At 41.5% G+C, this 27,665-nt stretch overlaps 3 protein-coding genes across 4 annotated transcripts; all 3 read right to left on the reverse strand.

Annotated features, from left to right (window-relative positions):
• Nucleotides 1-221: 221 nt before the first annotated feature.
• Nucleotides 222-9,665, reverse strand: fam20a (FAM20A golgi associated secretory pathway pseudokinase). Of its 2 annotated transcripts, none has more exons than XM_054598708.1 (11): nucleotides 8,794-9,665; nucleotides 6,969-7,162; nucleotides 6,721-6,771; nucleotides 5,108-5,186; nucleotides 4,764-4,856; nucleotides 2,804-2,919; nucleotides 2,309-2,489; nucleotides 1,663-1,772; nucleotides 1,482-1,563; nucleotides 1,339-1,398; nucleotides 222-1,200 (listed from the first exon to the last, which is right to left on the reverse strand). In XM_054598708.1, the coding sequence occupies exons 1-11, from the start codon at nucleotides 9,162-9,164 to the stop codon at nucleotides 930-932; spliced, it is 1,608 nt and encodes a 535-aa protein (XP_054454683.1). In that variant the 5' UTR covers nucleotides 9,165-9,665; the 3' UTR covers nucleotides 222-929. The 2 variants fall into 2 exon arrangements, with proteins under 2 accessions (XP_054454683.1, XP_054454685.1); XM_054598710.1 differs by lacking the exon at nucleotides 8,794-9,665 and adding an exon at nucleotides 8,360-8,452 and having other exon boundaries at nucleotides 224-1,200.
• Nucleotides 9,666-17,054: 7,389 nt separating this feature from the next.
• Nucleotides 17,055-23,979, reverse strand: LOC129091693 (WD repeat-containing protein 49). The gene is made up of 11 exons (XM_054599389.1): nucleotides 23,930-23,979; nucleotides 23,784-23,830; nucleotides 23,563-23,700; nucleotides 23,264-23,452; nucleotides 22,273-22,464; nucleotides 21,684-22,157; nucleotides 21,409-21,558; nucleotides 19,711-19,895; nucleotides 19,145-19,284; nucleotides 17,377-17,525; nucleotides 17,055-17,270 (listed from the first exon to the last, which is right to left on the reverse strand). The coding sequence occupies exons 3-11, from the start codon at nucleotides 23,641-23,643 to the stop codon at nucleotides 17,055-17,057; spliced, it is 1,776 nt and encodes a 591-aa protein (XP_054455364.1). The 5' UTR covers nucleotides 23,644-23,700; nucleotides 23,784-23,830; nucleotides 23,930-23,979.
• Nucleotides 23,780-26,911, reverse strand: LOC129091775 (uncharacterized). Its single transcript, XM_054599469.1, has 6 exons — nucleotides 26,593-26,911; nucleotides 25,254-25,491; nucleotides 24,915-25,061; nucleotides 24,191-24,313; nucleotides 23,955-24,101; nucleotides 23,780-23,830 (listed from the first exon to the last, which is right to left on the reverse strand). The coding sequence occupies exons 1-6, from the start codon at nucleotides 26,661-26,663 to the stop codon at nucleotides 23,780-23,782; spliced, it is 777 nt and encodes a 258-aa protein (XP_054455444.1). The 5' UTR covers nucleotides 26,664-26,911.
• Between the last annotated feature and the right edge of the window lie 754 nt (nucleotides 26,912-27,665).

Here is a 27,665-nt window from a genome sequence, read left to right on the forward strand (position 1 = left end):
ATAAGAACAAAGAAAATAAGGCCAAAGCTCAAACACACTGACAGAGTCACATTAAACCTTTGGCTTAGTTCGGAGTTATTACGGTGCAATGATACAACACATATTTCTCAGTTGCTTTAGTTTAGCCACTACTCTGTCTCAGCCTGTTAAAGTTGTCAGTGATGTGGTGAAGCTGTTTAAACACTCTAATGAGACAGAAAGATTACAAGTCTGGAAAACAGGGCGAAACTAAATGGAAGCTTTAACTGCACTTTTCTCACACAAAGACATCGACACATACATGCACTTACACTATGTTATTTGCAGGTGATAATTTATCTTCAAAATAACTTTATTTTAAAATAATTACATCACATGGACACAAAAATCTTTATTTCCCCGATCACCCATTAAGCATTAATTTGATAAACAACTGATCCAGTGCATGGCAGCTGTCTCTTATGAATATGAACTCCATTGCTGATTTTGATGTGTATGTCAGTGAGAGAGCGCAAATAGCTCCACGTATCAAAGAAAGCTCCAGTATTAAATCATGTACGCTTTAACAGCTTTTAGGTGTTTAACATTTGTCTTTAATTGTTCCTTAAAAGGTCTTAATTTAAATGTATCAACTCCAAACATACCTGACTGTGTAGGTGGACATGAAAACTGAGAGCCCTGTAATAAAATGCACCCTTGGGGGAATTTATGACCCTGAGAGAAGCAAATAAAACTAAAATGTACGGCTCCCCCTGTGATAGGAATCTGAGGCCTGCAGTTTTTCAAGTCATGAATCTCCACAATAAGATTCCTTCCTTCTCTGAAGATTTCACAGTGTTTTCCATTCATGGCTTGTTCCTTAACAAAACATCTGTGCCTTGTTTGCCCACTGCGCTTCATCATGAAGTCTTCTGTGATGCAAAGAGGAGCGCCGACCCTCTCATCCTGTGTTACCTGACCTTTCCTGTCTCTGTGGCGGTCTGAGATGTTGCTGTTGATTTGATAAAGTCCCTGGCGATCACCTCGTCCTCACCCAGCCTCCGGACGCAGCGCTGTACCGTTCTTAGGACCTTCTCTAACCTGCGGTCCAGCGCTAAGAGGTGGGGCTCGGTCAGGATCGGCTGCAAAGGGTCTCCCTCCAGGGACTCCCTCATCACATCGCTGAGTCTGAACTCTGGTCGGGCCAGAAGCTGGAGCCGCATCAGTGTGGAGCGCTTTATCCTGAGGAGGAGAGAAGAGATTATCCATTATCCTCCCAAAACTTCAAGACACTACACGTTCCTTATTCACTTATGAATTTCATATGTCGATCCACAATCAACAAGCGGTTTCAACTGCACCACACAACATTATACTCACATGCAGCACTGAGATAGTGGAGCCAGGATGGACATCTCATCTTGAGAGTGCTTCCCAAACCTGAGCACAGGATGTGATAATGAAATCAAACCACAACGGTTAAATTCACAATCGTTAAATTCTTTGTGACATTTTTGTCTCACCCTCTGGCGTTGTCCAAGTGGAGAAGAAACCCTTCGTCCCCAAACTTAGTAAAAATCTCATAGTGGTGCCTGTCCATGTTGCCTGTAACAAAGGGACAAAAACCTTATAGAAAGATTGTTTCCAGACGGTAAACGTTCTGGGGCTAATGTGAATAATAGGTGATGAAGTGGTATACAATACTTGTGAGGAAGTCAAAGATGGACATGTCTATGATGTTGAGGAGCCTGTTGCCTGAGTTATAGGGATACAGCTGCTTTATGGTGTCGCAGTAGAAGGGATTCACTTCCCACCTTTAAACAAAAAGACATGCAGGCATAAATTACATCTTTAAAAGTTCTGATGCAGGAACTGTATACTGCATTTGGATTTTTTGACCAGATTTTCGAAACAATTTGAGAAAACACAGTCTAAAATTAACCCTCAGTTCATTTAGATTTTGAGACATTATTATAATGATGATACTGATGAAACCTGGTCAGGGGATTAAAGGAACGAAACAGGAAGAGGCTGCTGTTGGTCGGGTGGAACCAGAAATCATAGGTATAAAAATAGTGGATGGTGTGGCAAAGACTGAAAATCCAACAAAGCACTCTTCCATCTCTTTCATCCCTAATTAGAAAAGCCTTTGACCAAAGAGATAAACATGCAATGTGCTTCAACAGGATATAAAGGAAATCTGGTCTTTAATTTTATTTTGAAAATACTACAATTTATAATCTCACTGGAGGCCACCAACTGTCTACACCACAGTTGGATTATAGTCAGCAAAAGACAGTAAACTTGCAAAATTAAATGTTATATATTTTGGGTGAGGTCGAGGTCTTACTCTTCCCGTCCAGTGAAGGTGTAGGAGCGTATCCAGGGGTTGGGGATGGAGATGCGGGGAGCGATGCTGAGGCCGGGCAGGTAGGCGGACAGGGAGCCCTCCAGCAGGTCGGGGCCCCCGCACACTGCGTATTCAGTCTTACAAACGTACAGGCACTTGGCAAAGAAACACGTGTTGTTCGCTGTTGGGAACCAGAGTTAAATAGCAAAAAATGAGTTTCATGTTCACATAAAATGACATGCTGTTTGATCAACTCCGCCAATTCCTCCAACTGAAGAACATCAAACCAGAAACAAGAATAACTAACGGACATGCTTAGTTCAAAATGGGAAGTTGCCTTTTTTAACCCCCTGTAAGATTACCCTGCTTCCTGCCTTTATGCTAAGCTAACCTATGTGCAAGCTAACAAGCTGTTAGCTTCATACAGTACAGACGTGAGAGTGGTGTCAATCTTCTCAGCTTACTCTTGGCAAAAATGTCCTGCTGGTTTTTTACCTGGTGAGGTGAAGAAGACAGCTCGTAGGTCTTCGTTGTGGGTGACTTGGAGGACTTCCCCTGTGACGTTCACCAGCCTGCCAGCCACCGGTGGGACCCTCCGGAAGTCAAGGATCCTAAAAAATAAGTTGATTCAATCCAGAAAAGAAACTCTATTGGAAACGGTTGCTTGCGTGAGGAAAAGTTTACAGTTCACACAGTTCATGCTTACATAAACTGAATATTAATGCAATGTGAACCCTGTCAAGAAGATGGCATCCTTATCTCTGTCTCCTCGCCTCATTTCACAGGAGCCCGTGGTTCATTTCCACTGATTCTTATCAATGAATGTACCCTACTGACAGTCTCCACGCTGTGTAATTTGGCTGGCTGTGTGTTCATACACACTACCGAGAGCTTATACCTCCCCGAGGGCTGTATTTCAGTCATGTCTCGCAAACAGTAATCAAACAACAATCAGTGTGTGGAGCTGAATGGCTGTTTCTCAGATCCTCGGCGGCGTTCCCCAGCTGCTGATTGCTAGCAATGATGATAAGGGTTGGCAGCCAGCGCAGACACAACAGAGAGACAACACACTGCCACGGATTAAAAACACACCAAATTAAAAATAGGAGAGAGAAGAGAAATGAGGTTTGGGTTTGATGACAGAAACTTACATTTGAACGACTAATAGATCGTTAGATTATGTGCAGATAGGCAGTAGAATAATAATTGTAGTGGTTGTTTGAGTTGTTGACGTGGCACTGCTGTTGTTTTCTGTCTGGTGTGCTGAGGTGATGACTTATCATTGTGTGTGGCATCCTAATGATACTGTCTAGCTCAGATGACTGTGTTTCAGAGTGAATCACCTCACCTCAGCTAATGTGCAATTTCACAACGTGTGTGAGTGTTTGCGCGCGTGCGTGTGTGTGTGTGTGTGTGTGTGTGTGTGTGTGTGTGTGTGTGTGTGTGTGTGTGTGTGTGTGAGTGAGAGAGCTGGTGTTTTCTCAAAGCCTGTGGTTTACACTGATCAGCTAGTTTGGAAATCCTGGGCTGGGCAAACATGTTGCAATCTTTGCTTAGGGTGGCTGATTTATTTGTTGGCCCCAGAGGACAGTTTTAATTTATAAATGGAAACTGTTAAGGATTTTTTTTTTTTTTAAATGATTGCCTTTTGTTTCTGTTCATCAGTGGTAAACTACAACAAGAATAGTTTCTCCGCTTCTGTAATGGTTACAATCGAATTTCATAACTGCTCATTTTAAGAAACATTTAACGCTAGTGTCAGCATGCTAACATGCGCACTATGACAATGCTATCATGCTGATGCAAAGCGTGTATAATGATTACAATGTTCAGCATTTAAGGTTAGCATATTAGTCTTTTAACATTTGCTAATTATCATGAAACATTAGGAACAATTGAGGATGATGGGAATGTCATTGGTTCTGCAGGGATTTTGACCTCATGGTTGCACTAAAAGAAAAGTCAGGCGGTCACCAAAGTCAAAAGTATTCATCCTCTGAGGACAATGAATGTGTGGCATGACATCAAAAGTTTGATGTATAAATTATGACTAAGCTTTTTATGTTCTTTTCTCAGCTGGTCATAATTTTGAATATAGGCATGTTACACTGCTGTTCTCAATTATTTAACAGCACTGGAAGCCATTAATACTTTTTACTTGCTTTTTTACTTCCTTTTTCAGTTTTACATTTGCATCACGTATTGTCTCTTTAAAATAAAGGACCCTAAAAAAAACATTTGTAGCACTTCAGTATGCACCACAGCCATAACTGGTGCCAATAAAATGACAGATGTGCAACAAAAGCTAAAATTACCCCCAAGCACCGCAAGCAACACTACCGCATAAATACCCTGAGAGACTACTTAGGATATACAGAGTGTAACAAAGATGATAGTAAAACAGGAAAAAAAATTAAATGCTAATGAGCATCATGAGAGGAGAGGAGTGTCCCACCTGTCTAGGTGAAAGGCAGCAATCTCTGCATTGTGTCTCTGGAAATCAACAAAGTAGAAGAAGTCTTCTGGAGTCTCCACGTCCCTCTGCTGCCTGAAAAACACACACACAGACACAAACACAGTCAAGATGTACACAGCGATCAAGCTGCCAGTTAGCATATAATCAACGCGAGGAAAACTATCATCTGAGCAAATACTAGATGATTTAGCTTGACGTACTGGCGCACTGTAATATACAGATTAAAGAACCCCAGTGTCGTACTTCACCAACCATTCAGCTTCCTCAACATAAAATCCATTGGTGAGACCAGTGACTAAATCAAATGTGGGTTCAGTCCTCACCTCATTGGTTTGAACATGGCTTTAGCGAAGTTTTGCATCTTCAGAGCCAGTTTCAGGTGATGTCCACTGGGCTTCACAACTAGAGCGGAAACAGAAAGAATAAGAAACGTAACATAATATAGAAACTTCAATGTTAGCGTGACAAAATCAGCATCAGGCAACTGAGTCAGTGTCTAGTTGAGTTGGGGGAAATAATCAATACAGCAGAGTATCGTGATTCTTTTCATGTCACAAGTGTTTGATACAAGGACACCAAGTATGAAACTTTTATTCTATTATTTTTATTACTAATACAACTGAAAACTTTTGGTAACGAGTGCTTATTCAGTCAACTTCAGTCTGTCTGATTTTCTGACAAACCCATTTGCTGCAATAAAAATGTTTGAAATTAGATCAGTGAAAACTTTATCTTATTAGACAAAAAAGATGTTGACAAACTGCATAATTTGCAGTTGAATTTTTTTTATTGAATCCCAATATATGTGATCGCAATATCGTGATTTCCACCCCTAGTATTTGGTTTTTAGCTTGGTGTTCCACAGGCCAGACCAAGAACCCTTTCTACATGAAGATCTGCCAGTTCCCTGGGATAAAGTAATTGGGGTTTGGCCACACAGCTTGCAATCTGCTCTCTGTTTCTCTCTGTCTGGCTGTATATTATGTCACAGCAGTAGGCCAGACTAACCACAGACACGCCTTGCTCCTGCTGCGCTCATTCAAGCTCCAGGGTATTAATAGTTAACAATCATATAAGGTTTACAATCACTACATATTTTTTTTCTGGAGAAGAATCAAACAGGACCAAAGAGGCGTAAACAGCCCTCCGGGCAGATGAACACTCTCGCTCACTCTTTCGGTACTGAAATAATGAGAATGTATTTTGAGGTTAAATTTACGGGACGGATTGTTTTGTTGTATTTCTTCTTGGCAGTGAATAATGTTTGTGTGGTCAGCCACGTCACTGTGCTGGTCAGGCACAGACAGGACAAAAAGCATTTTTTTGTCTGAAAATACTGAAGATTTGGAGCTTGTTTTCGTTTTACAACTTTGCTTTAATGTTCTTACTTCTACTTGAAAAAGAATACTACAGCCTTTTCACACTATCTGGATCCAAACAGCAAGCTGCATCATTACTACGTTCCCCGTATATGCTAGTTTTTGCACCAAATACATAAATTAAAAGTGAATTTGTCTGTAACTTTTCCAATTATCCATCCTTACATTTGCAGCTTTGGCTTGCATGCTGCTCAGAGGTAGGAGATGACAGTGTAGGTGGCTGCTGGTGTGTAGGTTGAAGCCTGCAAAGGTTGGCTTCCTTCAGAGCACGCAGACATCAAACACTGCTGTAATTAAGAAGCTCTGCCTTTGAACACAAACACACGCCTGCTTTTCTGCCCCAGAGCATGTGTCTTACACAGACAGACAGACAAATCTGGGTTTTGACGCCAAAGGAACACAGAATCTTCCCTATCACAAAGGCAGCAGTGTGTTTGTCTCTGATGGTACCGCCAAGCACAGCGAGAAACGTAAAGAGAGAAACAAAGGGGCTAGTCAGAGATCGAAAACAAAGAGGATCAAAACCCAAACACATGTATAAGCCTAATTGACCATACCTTGGGTACAATCACATGCTCCTTTTAGGGCCTTCTCATCTTGAGTGTAATCTGTAAGAGAGAAAGATTTGTAAACTCATAATTTAACATTACAGTGCACTTGTAGCATTTTAACATCAATGATTTGTCACAACAAGAAGCCATAATATTAGCACCTCTAAGATGGTAGCTACTAATTACTACAAGCAATCACAAGTCATTTTACACTGACATGCAGATGTTTTGAATCCCAACTATCCTTCCATCACCTGAGCTGACGACGGTCATGCTCTGCATGTCTTTCAGTAGTTGTGGGATAGCTGGGTCATCACGGGAATACAGAGCATAGCGGTTTATTCCCAGGTGGAACTTCAGCCAGCTGGCGCCGGGGTCAAAGGTCACTTCATGTTCAGTCACAGTGATGTTGGACATAGCCGCTGCCTCACTGTAGAGTTTCATATGTCTGAGGAGATAGAAGCCACATAAAGGTTAACTGTAGGGGATGAATACATTAACAAAATATATGATTTATGTGTTATCGTAAGTTTTCTTGCTGCAGAGGGGTTTGTGAATGCCATGTTACATAAACAACAAAGAGGTAGCTGACTGAAAGAGACCAGGGCTTCTTGCTGTGCTGTTGCTAAACCTGGACTGCCAAGATTAAAAATAAAAGAATCCACTGCTTGGGAATCACTTCTTACAACGTTTTGTAAAGGCGGTGGTTTATTTTGGAAAGACCACAGATTTGGAGCGGTACTTGGTGCCAGAAATCCATGGCAAAGTGCATTCAACAGGTTTTCTCAGCAGCAGCTCTCACAAGAATGTGTTTGAAATGAAAGAGGATATGAGCAACTAAACGGTGTTGCAGGGATTTGTTGAATTTATTATACACATTCTGTTTTATAACTTGTTTTATTAGCCCAATTTTGCTTGAAAAAATAGACATTTTATTATTTTACATAAGTTGTCTTATGGGCTCTCTATTGTTTTTAACAGTAGTTGTACCAACATTTTGAATTTCCACAGCCTCCTCTACTCTATGCTATACTTAAATCCTGAGCAACAATAATCTGAGATCCAAAGCAAATACGTCTGTGGTGAGAGTGGCATGACATTGTCAGAGCTGACCACACTGAGTGGGACAGTCATCTCCCAACCCAAACAAACTCCATCACGGCCGCATAAAGGGCCTAAATAATGGAGTGATCAGGACAATAGGCAGTGTAGACACACACAAAATAGCAAAGAGGAAGTGGAGAATGTTTCAGTAGTCATTTCTTGCAACATGTGCCAAATACACATACACAAGGTTGAGCAGGAAACATTTTTTTAAACCCATTTCCTTTTTCAGCATGATAATGAAAGCTGTCGTCATTGTTCATTTGACTAGTCAAAAAGCTCTCCTAGGTGTTTAGATGCTGTTGCAAGATTTTGCAAGTCTTCAGCAAGCCTTTGGGCTATCCATTGTTTTGGTGCAAACTTATAAAAAAGGCAGCAGAGAGAGGAGATCCATTGCTCATAGTTCTTCTTATTTTCCAGCTTGAGAGCCCAAAATCTGTATCTCTCTGAGTGACAGACAGACAGACAGTCTCACAAGCCAAGACAGCTCCAGCTCCCACGGATTAAAAATGGGCTTTAGCAGTTTTAAATCCTTGTTTACCTTAAAGAGAGCTTTCCAGACGCGAGCTCTCATAATGACATGTTTGTGAGTCTTTTCTGCCACAAGCCCACTCGACATTGGACTTTTATGACGCACAGAATTGTCTACACATCCTGATGTCAGTCAGTGGGTGTACATCTGTTATCTTGAACAAATGCACAAGTTTGTTTATGTGCATGGATGTTTGTTTGTGCGCGTCTGCAAGTGGGATCGGCCGTGATGTCGGTGACCCTGCCCCCTGACCACAGTCAAGCCCCAACGCGTCCTTTCACGGTGAGATCTGTCAGCCAAAATGAACCTGCTCCTCTTTCCATTGAGCAACACAAGCCATGTTTAGATAGTTGGCAGCCATTGAAAAATCAGTGCACTGTGGACAAAATAAGCAATGTCTAAATGTGTTTTTTAAAAATCAAGAAAATGAATCCGAAACTGACCTTTCCCAGTGTGACACCTTCCTCCTGTAGTACTCCATCAGCTGCTCCTCCTGCAGAAGCCTCTCCTCCAGCCCCAGCACCGGAGTCTGGATGTTGTACAGAGGGTGAGCAAACAGCCTCCCCAGCTTGGAGCCCCCATCAGCGGGTTCAGATGTGGTACCATCACTGGGCAGTGCAGAAGTCCAGTTGGAGAGCTGCGGGGTGGCCAGACCCCCGTGCCTGGGAAGGGTGAGGTTGATGGGTCCACATGGACAAAAGTGTCCTGATCCTTGCCCCATGCTCCGCAGCTTTGGCAGTAGGATGAAGTAGAAGTCAGCAGAGAAGATAGCTGTGAGGGTCGCGGCCAAGAAGAGACGGTCTCTCCTCATCATTGGAGCAAAGAGGGCAAAATTTAGAGAGAGGAAGCTAAAGAACTATGTGCTGCTCCAGAGAGTGTGAGGCATCACTTGTTGTCTCCCACAGTCAGCCAGGCAGAGGTTGGTCCAAGTCTGTCTCTTTCTCTTTTCTATCTGTGTATTTCAGTCTGTTCCTTCCAGCCTCACTTCTTCTCCTCCTCCTCCTCCTCCTCCTCCTCCTCCTCTTCCTCCTCCTCCACCTCCTCCCTTGGCAGCGTCTGAAGAAAGAGCCGAGCTGAGAGCGAGCATGCGTTTGCAACAGTCACTGACAGTTTGGCTGCTTCCAGGGACCTGCTGCTCTGGGGAACGAGAGAGAGCCAGAGTGTGTGTGTGTTTGTGTGTGTGCAGTTTTGTACACACACATCAAGTGACAGGTTAGGAGAGTGAGAGTGAGCACAATAAACACACTCCGAAGCAGAAGTCATTGGGAACAGGAAGGGGTGGAGACTGTGAACCTCTTCTTGTCACAGCAGATCTGAATGAAACCACGTCGAGCTGCCGTATCCACTTTGATGCAATGTGTGTGTGTGTGTTTATGTGTGTTTGTGTTGAGTGTGTGTGTGTGTAGAGCTGTAGGTCCAAGTCCAGTTTTCATTCATGTGTGTGCGGAAATTGGCTGCCTTCCTCTCCAATTTTCTGGCAGGGGGATTGTGAGCGTGCGTGTGTAGATTTAAAGGAGTAAAAGTGTGTGAAGTGTGTTTGAGCGTGTGACTTGCCTTGACATCCCAAGCAGGCGTGGAGACATGGTTCCCTTCCCTCTGTCATCTCCTCAGCTCTTCCTCATTAAGTAGAATCCACTTTTCACTTCTCTCCCCCTCCCATCCCCTGCCTCATGTCATCCCTTCTTCAAACGTTGCTCTTCTGCCGTCTCTTCTACCTCTCTCTTTCCTTTCTCCTTTCCTTTCTCCTTTCCTTCTCTTGCCTTTTCTCCACAGACGTCCGGTCTGTTTTGCTCCGGGGCATAAATTCCCAGCTGCACTTTCCTTTCCTTATGCAGTTCCCACACATGAATCCCTCGCTTTTCTCCCTGTCACGCTGGTCTGCGGAAGAAAAGCAAGTTCAGAAAAGGCAGGGCTGGAAAAGAAAATACAACTTTTTGCACAACTTCAAATGAGGAAACACGCAGGAAGAAATAACCCTTCGTTCACAGGCCACCTTTTCTTTACTCTCTCCCTCTCTGATTCCTGTGAAAACATACAGTGTATAAATTACGAGTGCTGCCTGTGCCCATTACGCCTCTAAAAGCCCTAAGCAGCTTTATACTGAAGCAATAAAGAACTCACAGGGCATTTCCCCGCCTGCATCTGCGCTGATGTTACTGTGGTATTTTGGAACATCTGTCGTCTGTTTAGGTGTGTGTGTGTGTGTGTGTGTGTGTGTGTGTGTGTGTGTGTGTGTGTGTGTGTGTGTGTGTGTGTGTGTGTGTGTGTGTGTGTGTGTGTGTGTGTGTGTGTGTGTGTGTGTGTGTATGAGAGTCTGGCAAAATTACGCATGAGTGTCTGGGAGTTGTTCTCCGGGGTGTTTTACCATCTCTGAAGAGAGAACGGGCTGAGGGAAATCTATGCTGATGTTGGAAATTAGTGAAAGGAATCTTTAACCTGCCGTTTAGCAGAATTGTAAATGAGCTTCTGTTTTGCCTTGATACACACACACACTAAGTGGGTGACTGCTGCCTTTTCGAAAGAACACAGTTACGAAAACAGACATTTTTGTTGTTGTTTTGACCCAGATGCATGCTAAAAATATATCTGTTTTTAGACGAGCAGAAGCCACGTTTTTTGTTCATGGTCTGTGGAAGCTGTTATTTATTGACTTTATGGCAAAAAAAATCCCACAACTAAACTACAACAAACTGAGAAATGTATAAATATGTCTTTGTATTTTTTATTCTGCTGCACCAAGATAAATACTTGAAAATGTAATCACTAAATGCCAGTCTATCTGTTGTCTCCCCCAGCAGAAGATATTTCTGAAAACACATTTCAGTAATGTTATGCTGTCTTATAGATGCCTGGTGGGCAAAAGTGCAGTGTAGTTGACTTGCCCTGTTTGTGCCGGCTGTGTCTGTTTGTATTTATCCCAGAGAAACAAACTGGAGAAAGGGCTCTGCGCTCACTTCCTCCCCCGCTAAAACGTGCTTAAAATAACCCTTTTTTTTCCCAGGATGAGCAGGCAAGCTCATGCAAAGAAGTTGCAAATAATTGAATATGGAAAGAAAGCAAGCAAAAATAGGGCATTGAGTCTTGCGTCATAAATTTGTGCAATTCAGCAGACCCTTATGTATTCATGTCCAGGGTTGGGTTGACATAAATTGGTGAGATGGCTCAAATGTCTGTCAGTCGGAATTACTCTCAGATATTAGGCCATTTCACACAGCTGATAAAAGAAATACAACAATAAGGGTATTTTGAAGATGCATAGCCAACAATTTTCAAAGCAGTAGTTCATTCTTTTTTGTGAATACCCTTAGCTTAGCTCAGTTTAAGAACAGGAAACAAGGAAACAGCTAGCTAAGCTCTGTCAGAAGGTAATATAACATTATGTGCTGGACTATTTCTTGCATGGGCAACCTTATAGTGACATCAAAACAGGTACAGGCAGTTAGCTGGGATCAGGGGCTAATAATCTAGTCATTTTTACACTTCAGTCTTTGTGAGGATTAAACAAATAAGAACTGGAAATAGTGGGTTCTGGTGTTGCTGGTTTGCAGATTTTTTTATTTTCCTGAATGTAGCCAGGCTAGCTATTTCACCCACTTCCAGTCTTTAAGCTAAGAAAAGCTAACTGACTGCTGACTGTATCTCAATCTTCTTATCTAACTCTAAGTGTATGATGTCAGCTATATTCTTTTAAAGCAGAGATGAGTAAGAGACGGACCGAACATCAGGAAATGTGAGCAGAGTTTGGCATGAATGAAAAAAGAATACGAAAAAAACCTAAATGCAATGTGGTGCAGGCTGTTTTGAAAAGGAAATAGTTCCAGCACAGTATTCATATGACATATTTAAACAGACATAGTCAATATGCAGTTTCAACACGACTTTATGAGAAACAGGAAAAACAGCATTCATGTCTGCATCTTCGTTTATATCTGACTAGACAGGTAGGGAGCTCAATTTTCCTTCCACATGCTGTGAGCTGAGCCTTTCGCTGTAAGTCAAACCCCGATACCACACCCAGGGGATTGTGGGTAAATCCTCGGTGGAGGCATCTCCTGGAAAAAGAATATGAGTAAAAAAGAGGCAAATTAAGAACAGACTTTTCAGCTTCAGGTTCAGATAACTATTTTCATGAAGATGGAGCAGCGTTTACAGAGCAGCATCATAGAGGCATTGCTGACATTCTTCCCTTCAGCAAACATCTAGAGCAGTCAGATGAATCGATGGAAGTCTTTTCAACTTCCTGTCTGACCTCTCAGTCCTCACAAATTAGCAGCTACAGCAATGCACAAACCCACAGTGTGGCAGCACAACATACAATATAAAGGGACAAAGTCACAGTGAGGAGAAGTAAACAGAGAGATGATGCAGAGGCTCAACAGATGGAGAGATCAGGGGAAAGATTTAGAGAAGTTAAGATAAAACAAGAAAAGAAGGAGGTGGGAGGACATGTATGCAAACTCACTAAATCAGGTTTTTACCCGTCAGATTGGTCTAAAATAGAATGGCAGTATTCCACATTTATTCCATTTCTTTTTTTTATCCCTCTTTCATTATCCCTTCCCATCAATTTATGTTTTTCTGGACAACTTCAGCCTGAGCATGGAGTTCTACAGCCACAGCCGCAACGAAAGGAAGTGAAACTGCGCCCTCACATTCCTCCAGAATTGATTGAGCCTTTTATAGTTGCATTTGCTGAACAGTATTTTCATGCTGGTCGCTACAGGATATCCACAAACCTTGACAAAAAAACTCTCCCACTATAGAGTATCTAGATAATGCACTGAAAATAAAAATTATAATATTATTCAAAGCAGTCATTAAAAGCAACAAAGAGCACTGCATTTTGGAAATGAAGGAGAGACTATGTAACTTTTTAGCAGCAGCCACTTCAAATGTAGTGGTATGCTTGAATGGAAATGATGAAATTTAACTTTATAGTTGCACAAGTAGAGAAGTCCTATAGTCAGCAAACTGACTCACTCCGATCCATTTGAAGTTTGCTTACATTAGCTAGCATTAGCCAAAAGAGCAAGAACGTTTTTTATTGTTTAGGAGTTAAACTCATAACTTGTCAGAAAAAAGAATGTGTCATTCCCTTTTTCAAAAGGTACATACTGTTGTTTTAAGTTGCAACTGGTATAAAAAGTTATTTGAAAGAGGCAAGATACTTGAGGTTTAGTTCCACAAGTTTTGCATGGAGTCAGACAGTTGTTTAGCATCATATTAAGACCGGCTCTATCCAGAGGTCACAAAATCTACAAACCAGCACCTCTGGTGTCTTCGCTGTTTGCCGAGCAACTTCACAGTGATGACAAGACAATAATTCAGTCGTCTGACGCTTAACCCACCTGTAAAACCAAGCTTCGTATTTACCTTACAAACATAACAGTGGTATGGATCCTCTCATCCAAACTATCTATTTAAGTCTTTCATTCATCTGCACAATTTTTTGCTTTCTTTTTGCAAAACAGAGAATTGCAATAAAAAAATTGTATGCATCATTTTTTATTACAGTCACTGGGCACCAACAGAACTTAACGATCAGGTATTCATAAAGCGGTCAGGAGGAGAGAAGGGAAAGGATCCAGTAATCAGTGTGAAAGCCACCTGCAGAATGTTATGGTGCAACAACAGCCAATCAACAGCATTAGTTGTTGCCGATGTCATCAAACAGATGTCTCCTCTTGTGAGCTAGCGTCTGGCAAGAGTCCTCTCACAGATACTGACATCCACAGATGATGGTCGTATTGATGGATGTGCATGCATGGAGGAAAAGAAAGAAGACAATTGAGATGAGAATGACAAGAGTTTGCACTCATAAGCTGCTGATTGTATGTTTGCTGGATACCATGGGCTGTTGAGGTTGATTGTGGTTGTACTCTGCTGCGCTGGTGGGTGAAACTTAAGTGGATGACAGTAAACAAAACTAGTCAATATGTGTATGTACATAACTGTCCCTGCCTGGGTGTGGTTGCTGAGAAAGCACAGCTAATCGCTTATTTTGGCAAGTTCTGAGTAACGGGCAGACAGTGAAAGGAAAGTGAAGGAAATATCTTGCACTTGCACACACACAAACCTAGAGCATTTCTGCACTTAAAAAAAATGTTTTTGTTTTTTTTACAATCTGGCTTGCATCTCTGGAGCAGTGCTTTGCCCAAATGTTACCGATCTGAGCTCCAGAATTCAGAGTAGGAGAATGTGAAGAATGCTCTTCTCATCATAATGTGGTGGAATTGGACATGATTTAAGTATCAGATTTAATGAGCCTGGAAGGCCATCCTGACCTGTAAGTTGTTTTTCTGCAGCAGCAGCTACACACACCCAAACACGTGTGGAAGGATTCTAACGAAAGTGGTAATTACGTCAAGGGACATTCCCAGTGCACAGCCAAATGTGACTGGAGATGTCCTGGATCAGGAAGAGGCCATCTGTGTGTGTGTGTGTGTGTGTGTGTGTGTGTGTGTGTGTGTGTGTGTGTGTGTGTGTGTGTGTGTGTGTGTGTGTGTGTGTGTGTGTGTGTGTGTGTGTGTGTGTGTGTGTAGCCTCTTAAAACACCTGTTTGCACTAAATGATTACCTTCAGAACAGCATTCCTCCTGTGAAGTTTGACCCCTGTTGACCTTTGACCCTGCTAAGCCCGTTTCATCACTTTCAGTCCTCTTCTTGTCAGTATCTTTTGTGTCTTTCGATGGATGTCAGAACCAAAATATTTCTTTGCTGTTGGGAATTGACTTGTGCAAACACAAAGCTGTTTACTTTAGACAGTTTCCCAATTGTTGTTCATGTCACTGATTTATACAGGATCAGTGATCTCTGCTGGATGATATGTTGTTAAGTTTGATTGAAACCAGAACTGTGGCTGTTTTTCTTTTTCTGTGGTGTAGCTGGCCTGCAATCGAGTACTCAGTGTGCACCTTCTGTGTATGTGAGTGTGTGTTTTAGGACTGTTTATTAAAACCGACAACATATGAAACTTAACACTGATTAGCTGTTTAAAAGTGATCTGAATGGTTTGAGACTTTTGTGGCAAAATGAGAGTTTAAAAGTGAATGTTTGGCCGCCTCTCTGTTGAAGCCAGCATCTTGAGCAATTATGCATGTATGGAATGCAAATTTATTGATGTTTACATGTGCATTTTTAAAACACATGCCAGTACACAGTATTTACTGCTTTGCTAAAAACTGGACAATGCATAGGCAAAAAAAGGCAGCTCTCCAGCAATACTAGAGGCTCTGTGAGGCTGTACTTCTATATACATCATAGCTATCTGACTGCGTTCAAGGACAACATGTCATGAAACTTAATGCAGTTTGCTCGCGCATGCTTCGCCATTGTTAGAATACCAGTTGATAACAACACATTCAAACATCATAGCAACACGTTCACAGATAAGGAGTTGGACAGTTCTGTATGTATGACTTATTTAATGAGACACAAGTAGAAGAGAATTAATAAACATTATGTTACTAAAGCTTTTTCACTGTTGATGCACGGAGCAGCCGTCTTGGATTTTGAGGACGGTTTTGGAGGGGGTTTGTATGACTTTCAGACGGGGTTTCTTGAAATTTCTGCCTGGAAAATAAGAAATGATGACTGTTCAAATGAAAAACAGAATTAGGCACAGCACTTTAGACTTATGCTAATGTCAGGATGCTAACATGCTTGCAATGACAATGCAAACATGCTAATGTTACATAGCTATAATGTTTATCATGATCTTTATAATAATTTAGCATCAACACTAAACACTAACTGTAGCTGAGGCTGATTGGGATGTCATAAGCTTTGCAAGTATTTGGTCGACATTGCCACCCTGTGAAATTATGCAACACTTATGCAACAGCTACAGCAGATACATGACTCTCTGTGGATGATCGACCAATCAGAAGCCGCAGAGGGTGAGAGGAGTAGAAATGAAGCAACAACATAATTGATTTTTAGACCGCAAACTTTTTCTCTCTCACTCTCACATGTATCTAAGCATGTGCTGACTCTGTTTTTGCGTTTCTGCACTTTTTTGTGTCTTTTAAACTAAAATACTTCATAGTGTTCTCTCGTTTATGGTTCATGTTGCCCAACATGTGATAGAAATACAGTCAAGCACACAGCAAAGGCCCCTTGCCAAGCCAGAGTTTATGAACTTTAACCAAACTGAAGTTGCTATTAAACACTCAAATGTCTGTGGAAACAACGGGGGAAGTTTATTTTGGAGGAAGCACTTAACCATTACGTATTCCTCTATATTAGATTTGGCACAAACCATTGACAGTCGACATCATTACTTGTATGGACTTACCCTGTACACGCTACTATGTATTTTCAGAATTATATGATAAAATCACAGGAAAGCTGCCATGTTTACACACGTCATCCTCAAAATTTGGACAGTATGTTCCAATATACTTTATTGGCAGCATGTGTGCTGACATTTTTAACATTTATCGCACACTGAGAAACACACAGAGTTGATCTCTTAACTCTCAGTGGGTTAAGCAAATTAGGAAAAGTTAGCCATCAAATTTTGTTTGCATTTTGGCATTTTTTGATTCCCTGCTAGATTTTGTGTCATGTATTAAAATGTAATTTGGTCATGGATGCGGTAACATTGCTGAGCTTTCTCTATAACTCTTTTTATTTTAATTTTCGCTTTTATATGACATATACTCTCTAGATATACAAGTGTAACAGACACAAGCTCATGAGCCTCACCTCTGATAAGTAGCTGGCTCACTAATAATCCACATCATCTCATGCCCGAAAGAACCCACATGGTCCCCGTCTTTTGTCCAAAGTCCAGCAGAGCCGTAAGCTGAGGCTGTGAGGACGAACGATCGGTCAGCCACTTCAAGGACTTCCACGCTTACTAATGCTCTCTCATGAGCCTTCCAACACTGCAGAAGAGGAGGCCGCTCACAAACTGTCTGTGTGGAGAGAGACCACCTCGGGTATATGGGGATGTACAGTACAGTGCACACTTCATCCTTTATTTATTAACATCAGCTCACACACACAAAGACAAACACTCACCTCCTGTTGGATGTCCAGTGCGTAGTGACAGATGTCCCAGATCTGAAGACAGCCCGTTGTGTCTCCAGTGACCAGGGTGGTATTTTTAAGCTGATCTGAGCTCAGACTCAGTACTCGCTCACCTGGTTGCTCAGGAGCATAGAACTGACCTGGAATGAGGAGGAATGAATTGCACGCAGTTTTTTAAACATAAAGAAACCAAATAAAATCAATATAAATTTTAATTTAATGGTCTCCTTCAGGTTTGGGTTCCTGAAGGTCAAAAATACTGTCTTGACTTTAATCCCAAATTTACCTCTGAGACAAATTGCCACCCTTAAATGTTATGTCACACATCGCCCTATTACTCTCAAGTTCCTTAATGCTGGAAAAATGCATGGACACATACAGACATATACACACACACATATGCAGACTGGCTCACTCATACACACACCCATGCATGCTCGTACACATATGCAGCGGTCACAGTGCATGAATCCCACACCACTAAACACAGACGGGATCTGGAAAGAGACATAGTTGTGGGCTGCCAGGAATGGTAGAGGCGGGAGGCCAAGTCGTGAGTTCAGCCTGACTGTCACTGACTGCTCTGGCTGTTTGTAAATCCATCTCATAGGAGGATCATTAAAACTGACAGCTGCTTGTCAATTGCTTATATAGTTTGGTGCTTCCACCTCCCTCATACTGTGAGAGTTTTATTCTAAACTCACATCTTTGTACTTTTGCATCCAGTTCTTCTGAATGTTACTCTCTGCACAGTGCTTTAAGCAGAAAAATATATATGCCAAGACTCCCCGTATTAACATGTTGGTATGTGTATGACTAGTATTAGCAATCATTTCCACATCATGAATTTCTACATTTAAATAAAAGATAATAGGAGATAGTGAGTTTGGGGTGCTCTACCCCAATAAAAATAGTTTTTTTTAATAATATTTTAACCATTATCATTACAACAGATAACGCCCTTAAAGCTAAATACTACCCTTGCTGTAGTTTATTTTATTTACACATTTCACAAAATTCTTATGGAAATATTTGACCTGTAAAACGGTATTCTTTAAATCAAAAGAGCCATTTCAGAAAAGTTTTAAATAATAATAATTGTTGACAAACAAAAAAAGTTACGACAAACAGTTCTCTAATTATTTCACAAAAAGGACGTTAACATTGTTTCAATAAATTACAGCATCCTAGTTCTCAACCCCCTTCCCCCTCATCTTCCCCTCCCCCGTGACATGCCATGTGCTGGCTTCTCTAGATGCTCTCCATATTATTTTCAAGTTCATATGGTTTATGAGGCGTGTAAGCCCAGAGAAACTGATATGGATATGTACAGAAAAGAGCAACAGCATCTTGTAAGATGTGGTAGTATGCAAGAAAAAGTCAGAGCACGCTAAAGAGTAATATGAAGAAGTGTTGGTACTGCGTACCGGTGAGTACCAGCCCACTTTGATCACTGCCAGGGAGAACTTTTTCACAGGTCTGTTTCTCATGATCTTCTTAACCAAGGTTGTGGAAATGTGTAACTCAACACATAGAGCACTTTTAAACAGCCTAGATTATTCAGGTTGTGGATTTGGAAAATGTTGTCCATGTAATAGATGGTTAAGCTGTTTAAAAGTGCTCCACGGGTTGAGTTACACAATTCCATAACCTTTTTAATAGGGATTACGAGAAAAAGGACATTCAGTGGAGATCAGGCTGTATAAAAACACAGTGGGCAAAATTGTAGTCTGCATCCATAGTAGCTTTCTTCTCTCACCATAAGTGTGCGTCTGTCCAGTGATGCTCCAAAAGGAGAGACAGCCGGCCTGCGACGAGACCAGGACACCTCTGTTCCTCAACTTTCTGTTGCCAGCCCGATGCTGCAGAAACAAGAGGCTGTCCACAGGGGTCAGAACTCTAGATGCACATAAAGGAAGAACAAACAAACAAACAGGCCACAACAATAAATACCACATGAGAAGGATGCAGAAATGGTTAACAACCAGACTAGGGTTAATGTTTCTGCTTTGGGGATTGTGAGATAAATTAATAGTGTAGGAAAGAAGAAAAAACTAAGTTCTGCTACATAAATTTGTATTTGTTATTTTGCCCTTTTCTGATCTTTTCTTTTTTTATTGGGAATATTGGATAATTTTACCACTTGAATGTGACAAAGGGCCCCAACTAGACATTGCTGTTTTATAAGCAGTCACAAACCAAAAAGTTTGTGAACCACTGTTTTAACTTTAACAATGCATTGTATTTAATTAACGTATTATATGCTTTTTTTAATGCAGTACAATACATCTTTGCTATCTTTACATCACTGCTGCGTTTTCCTACCCTCCCTGTGTCGGTCTCTGAAGGTGAAGCACTGGTCCTTGCGTCTCCAGCCTCCATACAATGACCTCTCCGTCGTGGCTCGCCGTGGCAACGACCCCCAGAGAAGCGCACTGACACACAGCTAGGATGTCCGACTTGTGGACGCCGCTTGACTTCCACGACATGTCTGCTCTTACATACAAATCCTATACATACAGTGTATACACAGATGTACATATTAAACATCAGCAAAGGTTTTTTAACTTGGTATCAATTAAAATAATTGAGGAAACATTAGTGTGTAGTATTCAGTTAGAAAACCAGCAGTTTAAACAGCTTAGTGTTAACATAGAAAAGATTTTCAGAAAACAAAAAAGTGCCAATGATGTCTTCAGGCTCCACTGTGTGCGTGAGCTTGTTGGCTGAAATCTCCACTTCCCACTCTGACAGTTTACAGATGGTCTAGAATAACTTGTAATTGTTTGTGCTGCATTGTGGAAAGCAGCACTATTTCCTTCTCTGGTTTACTGATTTTGTTTACACCTCTGGGCTACAGTGTTGAGGTCAGCTCTTTCAAATGGGTTGGCTGTGGTTCAGGGGGATGGAGTGGGTCGACCTTACATCAAAAGGTTGGCAGTTCGATCCCCGCCTCCTCCTGTCCGCATGTCAAAGTGTTGTTGAGCAAGAAACTGAACCCAGAGTTGCTCCCCGGGCGCTTTACAGCAGCCAACGGCTATTACTGCTTTGGATAGTTAAATGTAGAGGACAAATTTGTTGTGTATGACTATACGTGACAAGAAAAAATAAAGTTAAGTTATAGCCCAGCATAATGGACTTCAGAGAAATCTTGGTGCAGATGTTTTGCATGGCCCAGATGTTTTGGATCTCACCAGGTGAATGGATAAATGTAATTTGCGTCATTTGCTAATATCATTTACTCGTAAGTAACAGTCTTCACATTTTTTTTGCCTTCTCAAAAACCTGTTTCTGCTGACACAAGGCGGCTTTACAATAAGATACATTGTGAGCGGAGGAAAAACAGGACATGAATACTGAATGTTGCTACTGTAGTCAAGGGATGAATCTAACCGCAGAGCAGATGGCAGCTAAAGGTTGAGAGGTAAAATGTAATACAAGAATTTGAGGTGTGAAAAAATACCGTCCAAGCTTTTGTCTCACATTGCAGTTCATAATAGTGTTTATACTGGCACTGGCAATGCTATATCTTTATTTTTTGAGACCAAAGTGTCAGCATATAGAAATGTGTAGGCGGATGTGGTGAATCTTTTCTCCCAAACACTGAAACATGCTAGACATTTAATAAAAAGATATGATGCCTTTCTGACCTAAACCACTTAAGCTCAAACTCTTAGTTGGCAGCGGTTTGTAAGGGGACTGCTGATCCAGCACTCAAAATGTGGGGAAGAACTTGTGGACGAGCAAAAGTGTGAAGGCTAAGACATCTTGATGTATGCCTCTTGGCATATTTGTAGTACTTGTGGAGTTTGTGACCACTAGTAGCACCATGGTGCAATGTTTTTAAGAGTGGGCCCTCATAATACACAGTCCTGCTGATTGTTTAAGTTGATTGATGTCATGTTGCAAAAGAAGGAAGGAAGAGACTGCTAACTAGCAATATATATAAAGAACAATGCAAGTTTCAAGTTACTTTATGTCAAACCGCTGTGATTATCAAATCAAATCAGCCTTTAATTTTACCTTGGCGGCTGCAATGTCGTACTGAACGACCCGCTGGCTCCATCCAACCGACAGCAGCTGGTTGTCATGGAGACAGGTCAACCCGGTGACCTCGGAGTTGGTGACGGGCTCCAATTTGTGCAAGTTAAGGCCATTTAGTAAGTTCCACACCTGTTGATGAGTTGTCTTCTCATTAATATGTCTCATACATGTGAAATAAATATGCACAGCAATGTTTGGTGCACCAGTTGTTACAGTATTTTTGTACAAACTGATGGGGTTAAGTGGTATTAAACCTTTATAGTGCCATTGCGAGCTCCAGTAATAAGTCTTCTGTGGGAGGAGTCAAGTGTCATGCAGGTGAGCTCATCTTCTCCATGAGCGTTTAGGATCTGAAGCCTCCTCCTACCCGTCTCCACGTCCCACAGAGACACAGATGAGTCGGCATGTCCAGTCACCACCTGTCTCAGAGAAGAGTTGTACAGAACACAGGAGAGGGCAGGACCACTTTGGTTGTTTGGTCCAGGTTCCCTTCCTCCGTCAGTCAACCATCCGCCCCCTCCTCTTCTCGTTTCAGCCAGGTTGAGCAGTGCCAGGTAATCTTTGCATCCCACCACCAAATGAGACTGGGTCTGCTCAGGAAGAGGAGGGCTCAGCAACAGGAAGGGGAAGTTGCCGTGTTCTGGGATTCGACCCGGCTGCTGGCAGGGGAACTGCAGGCAGACGGTTTTCAGACAGTGATGGCTGGAAATGTCCCAAACCTTCAGCTCCTGATGAAGAAACAAGTACTTAATAAGAAAAGAAGCAAGCTCTGTTGTGATATGTCACAATTCACAAAAATCCCAAATACGATTTAATATGAATAGTGAATATTTAATGACTCACAGCATCTCTGGAATAGCTGAAGATCTGCCCAACAGGTTGGTAGATTGCAACATCCAACACAGTGGTGCGGTGACCCAGCAGCGTAGCTACGGGACGTGTGGTCACAAATCGAGTCCATAGTCTGACTGCTCGGTCACAACCTCCAGTAACCATCAACTGCAGAGACGCATCGTAGTCAAAACATTTAGCCCCCTGAAATGAGATGAAAAGAACTTGGTATACAGAATAATTATACTTAATACTTAAAATAAAGCATGGTCACTTCTGATAAAACTAAACAAGTCAATGGTCTCATAATTGTTTTTAATGGGGAGTTTTTAAGGTTGGCTGCATTGTTAAAATGTCCCGACATTTAATTGGAGCATGAAATTAGCCTTCAACTTTAAAAGAATTGTGAATAACAGGAAGCATCACCGCCCAGTTTTAACAACCCTTTTGAAACAGCATTACTCCTTCTCTCCACAGTCACTAGTGCTGTTTACCTCTGCATGCTGTGAAAGAGTCCAGATTAGAAAATACTTGACTGAAATCTCATATTTGTTCTTCTGGATAAAACTGGCAGGGGAAAATTCAGTGTATGAGTTAAGAACAATTTGCATTTGCCACGTAAGGGCATTCATTGATTTATAAACAAGTTTAAAGGGAAGGTTGATTTAAACCTAGTTAGGTCGGGGTCACCCAGGCCAGTGTACAGTGACCTCCATCTGACCTTGATCCACATAAAAAGGGGATAACAACAAAAACCATTGCACTCCCTTCCTGCTTCTTTACATTTTCATTCTCTCTGGAAATATACTTCTGATGCACAAAAACATACTTTATATTATGGAGTGCTAACTGCAATAATATGTGGTATCTAGTAAAATTGTAGGCATATGTTTGTTAAAGTTCCTTACATAAAGGTGTGATACTCAGTTATATTTACTAAAGAGAATTCACACAGTAACAAACAAAACCCTGCTATCAAACACCTCAGAGTGAAGTCGGTTACCTGCTTGAATTTCCAAATGTAAGGCTCCTGCTTCAGTGTCACATTCATAAAGACCACAGAGGTGGTGTCACTTTCTGATGATGTCATGATGACGTTGGCGCCGGGCTCAAACATCACTCTGTTGATTGGTTCCTGGTGGATGTTTGGGATGTGACGGTAGGAGACCATGTTGCTGTGTTCACCAAGGTCCTGTTAGTACGATGTATAACAATAAATGCTTGTTTGTAAAACTGGAGTGTAATCAACAAGTGGTTTTCATTGCTGACTTTTACACTGGTTACTACTGGTGCAAAGCTTACTGGGAAAAAGATCCTCTGTGGATCGTTCTCTTTGTTGGCCAGATTCTTGAAAAGACCTTTAGATGGATTCAGGAACCACATGAGGTGGACTCCTCCTTTTTCATCCCCCAGTAGCAGCAGAGAGGGTCGCTCTGGACACTTGGAGGGAAAAAGCACGTAGATTCAAGGGATGGGTTTATCGCTTTCAGAGTGAATTTGTCTCAAATGAATAGTGGTCCTACCTGAGCATCATACCAGTAACAAAGCGCAGTCGGGACACTTCGAAACCCTTTCAAAAACGATGAGACTGTTAAGGGTTGACGACACTTGACAATTTAGATTTTCAGCTCATTTTGGAAAAATTCAGCACGTTAGCAATAAAGTATACCAAACAGGTGGACATCCTCAAATACATTGCCCGTGGAGACATTGACAAAGTGCAAGTCCCTGCAGTCGGTTGCTATGGCAACCTTGTGGACGTTGCCCATAGAGACAGCATCAGTGGTCCAGCCTCTGAACCTCCTCGTGTTGGCCACTTCCTCCGTTGGGTCTCCGGCAAGCTGGATTAAACATGATTAAATATAAAATATGTGTGTGAGTGTGTAGTATTTCCACGCGGATGTAAAAGTATTACCATGATGTCACTCACCCCTAGAGTTTTGAGGATGTGTAGGCTGCTGTTCCAGACAGTGATCTGACCTCCCTTACTGACACTAATATAGCGAAGTGGAGGAGGGTGAGAGACAGCAACTACACGCACTGTTGGCTCCCGCTGCAGAGGAGTGAGTGCAATTATAATTAATGACACAAAAAAGGTTATTGGAGTAATAAAAGTATTACTTTTAGAAAAAAAATATGTAGAGTAGAAGTAGAGTATAGAAAATAATGTAAGACAAAACTATTCTCATTTCTGGCTATAGAGGGGCAGAACACTTCCATTAGATGACAGACACACAGCTGGCTAACATGTTAGCAAATTGACTATACTAGTTATACATACAGCAGAAACAAAGCAAGCTTGTTTCTGCCTACCTGCCAACTTTTAATCCAATATTCACTTTCTTTTTTTAGCTTTGTTTGGGACTCTGCCAACTTCTGAGGGCAAAATATTACTTTTTACCATGCTAATGTTAGACTTTCTTGACCAGCCAGCGTTATCATAATTGCTATCTTTGTCTGTCTGCCGTTAATTGGTGCTGGCCAGTTAGCACAGTGTTTCCAAAGCTTTTTGTTTGAAATCTCTGCATGGTAAATTGGTAATATTTGATAAGACTGACCGGTTTACTGGTTAATGTGGTTTTTCACTATGGGTGACCCTTTTCCCTGTAAAAATAGCCTTTCCTTCTCATTCTCCCAGGCTGGTGGGTTTCTACCTTGTTGTGAGAGCAGTGTCTGATCTGCGGCCTGGAGTCCAGGAGAGCTGCTCTGGGGATGGAGGCCCGATCTCTCTCGGTGTACTCCAGAAGCAGGTAGGAACAAAGCTGCTGCCACTTTACCTGGCCGGTACAGCTGATGTCCACCTGGATATGAAACAGTAAGACGACTCTGCATCATCATCATCTAGAAAGTCATCATATATGTTTTTGTTTGGTACATTGAAGTTACGCTGATAGGATTATACTGTATAATGTCCTGTAATGTGCGCAGCCTATGTGCTATTCTTTTTAACATTATATGGCATTATTATTTCTTCTATACTCGTTTCTTCTTACCTCACCAAAGAACCTTTCGACCCATGTGTCTTCAACATCTGGACCAATCACAGACCTCAAAACCTCCCGAAACTCTGCGAACTTCATTCCTTCATTTCCTCTGTTCCTTCCACTCCTTCCTTTTGGCCTGAATTCATGGATCAGTGGTCCAGCTTTTGGACAAGTAAATGCATTTCTCAGGAGCTGCAGGTGCTCGGGGGTCAGTTTTTCTGCAGGACTGACTCCACAGGCCGGATCACTGCAGCCATGATCAGTTAAAGGAAATTGTAAATCTTTGCAGATATAGGATACTTTCAACTAACTTACTTCTTGAGTGTGCAGGTATACAGCTGATTAAAAACAAGTTAGGTAGGACTGGAGCCAATTGAAGCCAAAGAATGATCAATCAGGGACAATTGGTTGTCTTATTATCACTCATTTTAGTTTTTGTTATTAAGTTAAGTTACACTAATTCCATACAGTCACTGACATCTGGTTTGTGAATGTATCACTGCAGAATGAATGCAGCACTCCCAAGTGGCAGCACTGGGACAACACACTGCTGATCCCTAAAAAAATTGTTTAAAGTCACCTAATGAACTATTGTGCATAATCAACTGAAACATAGTATGAGTAAAAAAGAATGTATGTAAATTAGACAGTGGGTCTTAATGTGAGTATTTGGTGAATGTTGCTAATAGGGAATAAATTAGGTTTTGGGGGACATGTTTATAACATCACAGTGACGTTCACCACCAGCAGCTCCTGTGTGGCCCTGTTGCTCGGGGAGACTACAAGCTGGAACAACCAGTCACATGTCTCAGCATTGTGAGGTCTTCTCCAGACCTAACAGGACATGCATGAGTGGTCATTTGCATTATACACATTTCTCACTAATGCTAATGAAACCGTAAAGTAATTAAGTAATAAAAGTGTTGGTTAGATTGCTGACAAAGGAGTGTAAAAAAAAGCTGTTGTATCTGAGTTGGTGAAGCTGTCAGTGTCTGAGTTGAGAAAAAATGTGAATCTGAACAAGAGAGATGCAAATGTTCTTCATAGAAGACTTGACATAACCTTTTGTGATGTTATGGAAGAATGGATAGCCTAGTATATTGATGTAGGGTGAAGTTTGAAACCAGTATATCTTTTTCCCATTGACAATGTTGTATTTGACAGGACAGAATTTAAGTTGATAAAATGTCAGTTGGATTGGTGTCACATGAAGAATATCGAAAGTATTTGGAAAGTTAAAAGGTACAGCCATATCACATGCAAAATTGACAGACTTTTGTTTTAATTAACAGTGTTCCGTAATATCCATCAAGATCAGATAAATAATAACAAGCCAAAGAAAACTCACCAAAACCTGCTGTGTGGTATTTCCGTCTCATAAAGCCCCCAAGGATTTCTGTTGTTTCTTAAAGTGTCCATATTGATAACCTGAGCCTCACTGCCTCTTTAAATTCTTCCAAAACAGCAGATAATGCTCAATCTTCTCCTGTTGAATTTTAAATCCAGATTGAATCTACATTGGTCAGTGTTTCAAGTTCTTTAAACCCAGATCCTGGTGACAAACAAAGATGCAGCACCCACAAGCGCTGTGGCCAATCTGAGATCCTCACCATGCTCTGAGTCTAAACACGCAGGGCTTTTGTTTCCATCCCTCCTCTCTGTCTTTTCAGGCAAACCTGATTTGCTCAAACACAGCTTCTTGTCTCCAGACGGGGAAGGAATGTCCAGTTTGACGGATCAACAAGCCATCCGTCGCAACTGTTTGAGTCAACACATCACTGGTGAAAAGACCGTTGAGAGTTTCCAAGATAACTGCAAGTCCGCTGGGGCTAACAGAGCCACAAACCCTCAGTGGATTAATCATTTAAAGAGGCAAAGTTAGTCAGGACCCAAAAGAGTTAAAACTGGCAACTTTTGGACAAGGACAGCTGTTCAAACATAATAAGGACTTTGCAGAAATCCTCAATATTACATTTAAAATTACAAATGTATTTTAGGTTAAAAAGAGTAAAGCAAACATCAGTATTACTCTGTCATAATTGTCATAGCCTCAAATACTTCTTTAACTAATGGAGTTTAATTATTGCCAGGCAACTCACAGCACTTTTGCTTACCACACCAATGAGCACACACTATCCAGAATAGCCTCCCACGAGGTTTAATGGATGTACCAAAGTCCCAGTGGGGTCTGGTCTGCAGGGCAATTCATTCAGCCTTGTCTAGTATCAGACCTACACACACCAGTAGCCTGTACTGTAACTGGCCCTACATAATTAATTCCATATATGATGCAATGGGCAGCAATGGACAACAGAAAATAGTGGCAAACAGTAATACACCTTTTCCACTACATATGCTGTGCTTGTTATAGCAAGAAAAACACAGGTGGAACATAAAAAGGCTTCCTGTTTTGCCATGTAG

Source organism: Anoplopoma fimbria, chromosome 5 (assembly GCF_027596085.1).
Source record: "Anoplopoma fimbria isolate UVic2021 breed Golden Eagle Sablefish chromosome 5, Afim_UVic_2022, whole genome shotgun sequence".
NCBI classification, from domain to species: domain Eukaryota; kingdom Metazoa; phylum Chordata; class Actinopteri; order Perciformes; family Anoplopomatidae; genus Anoplopoma; species Anoplopoma fimbria.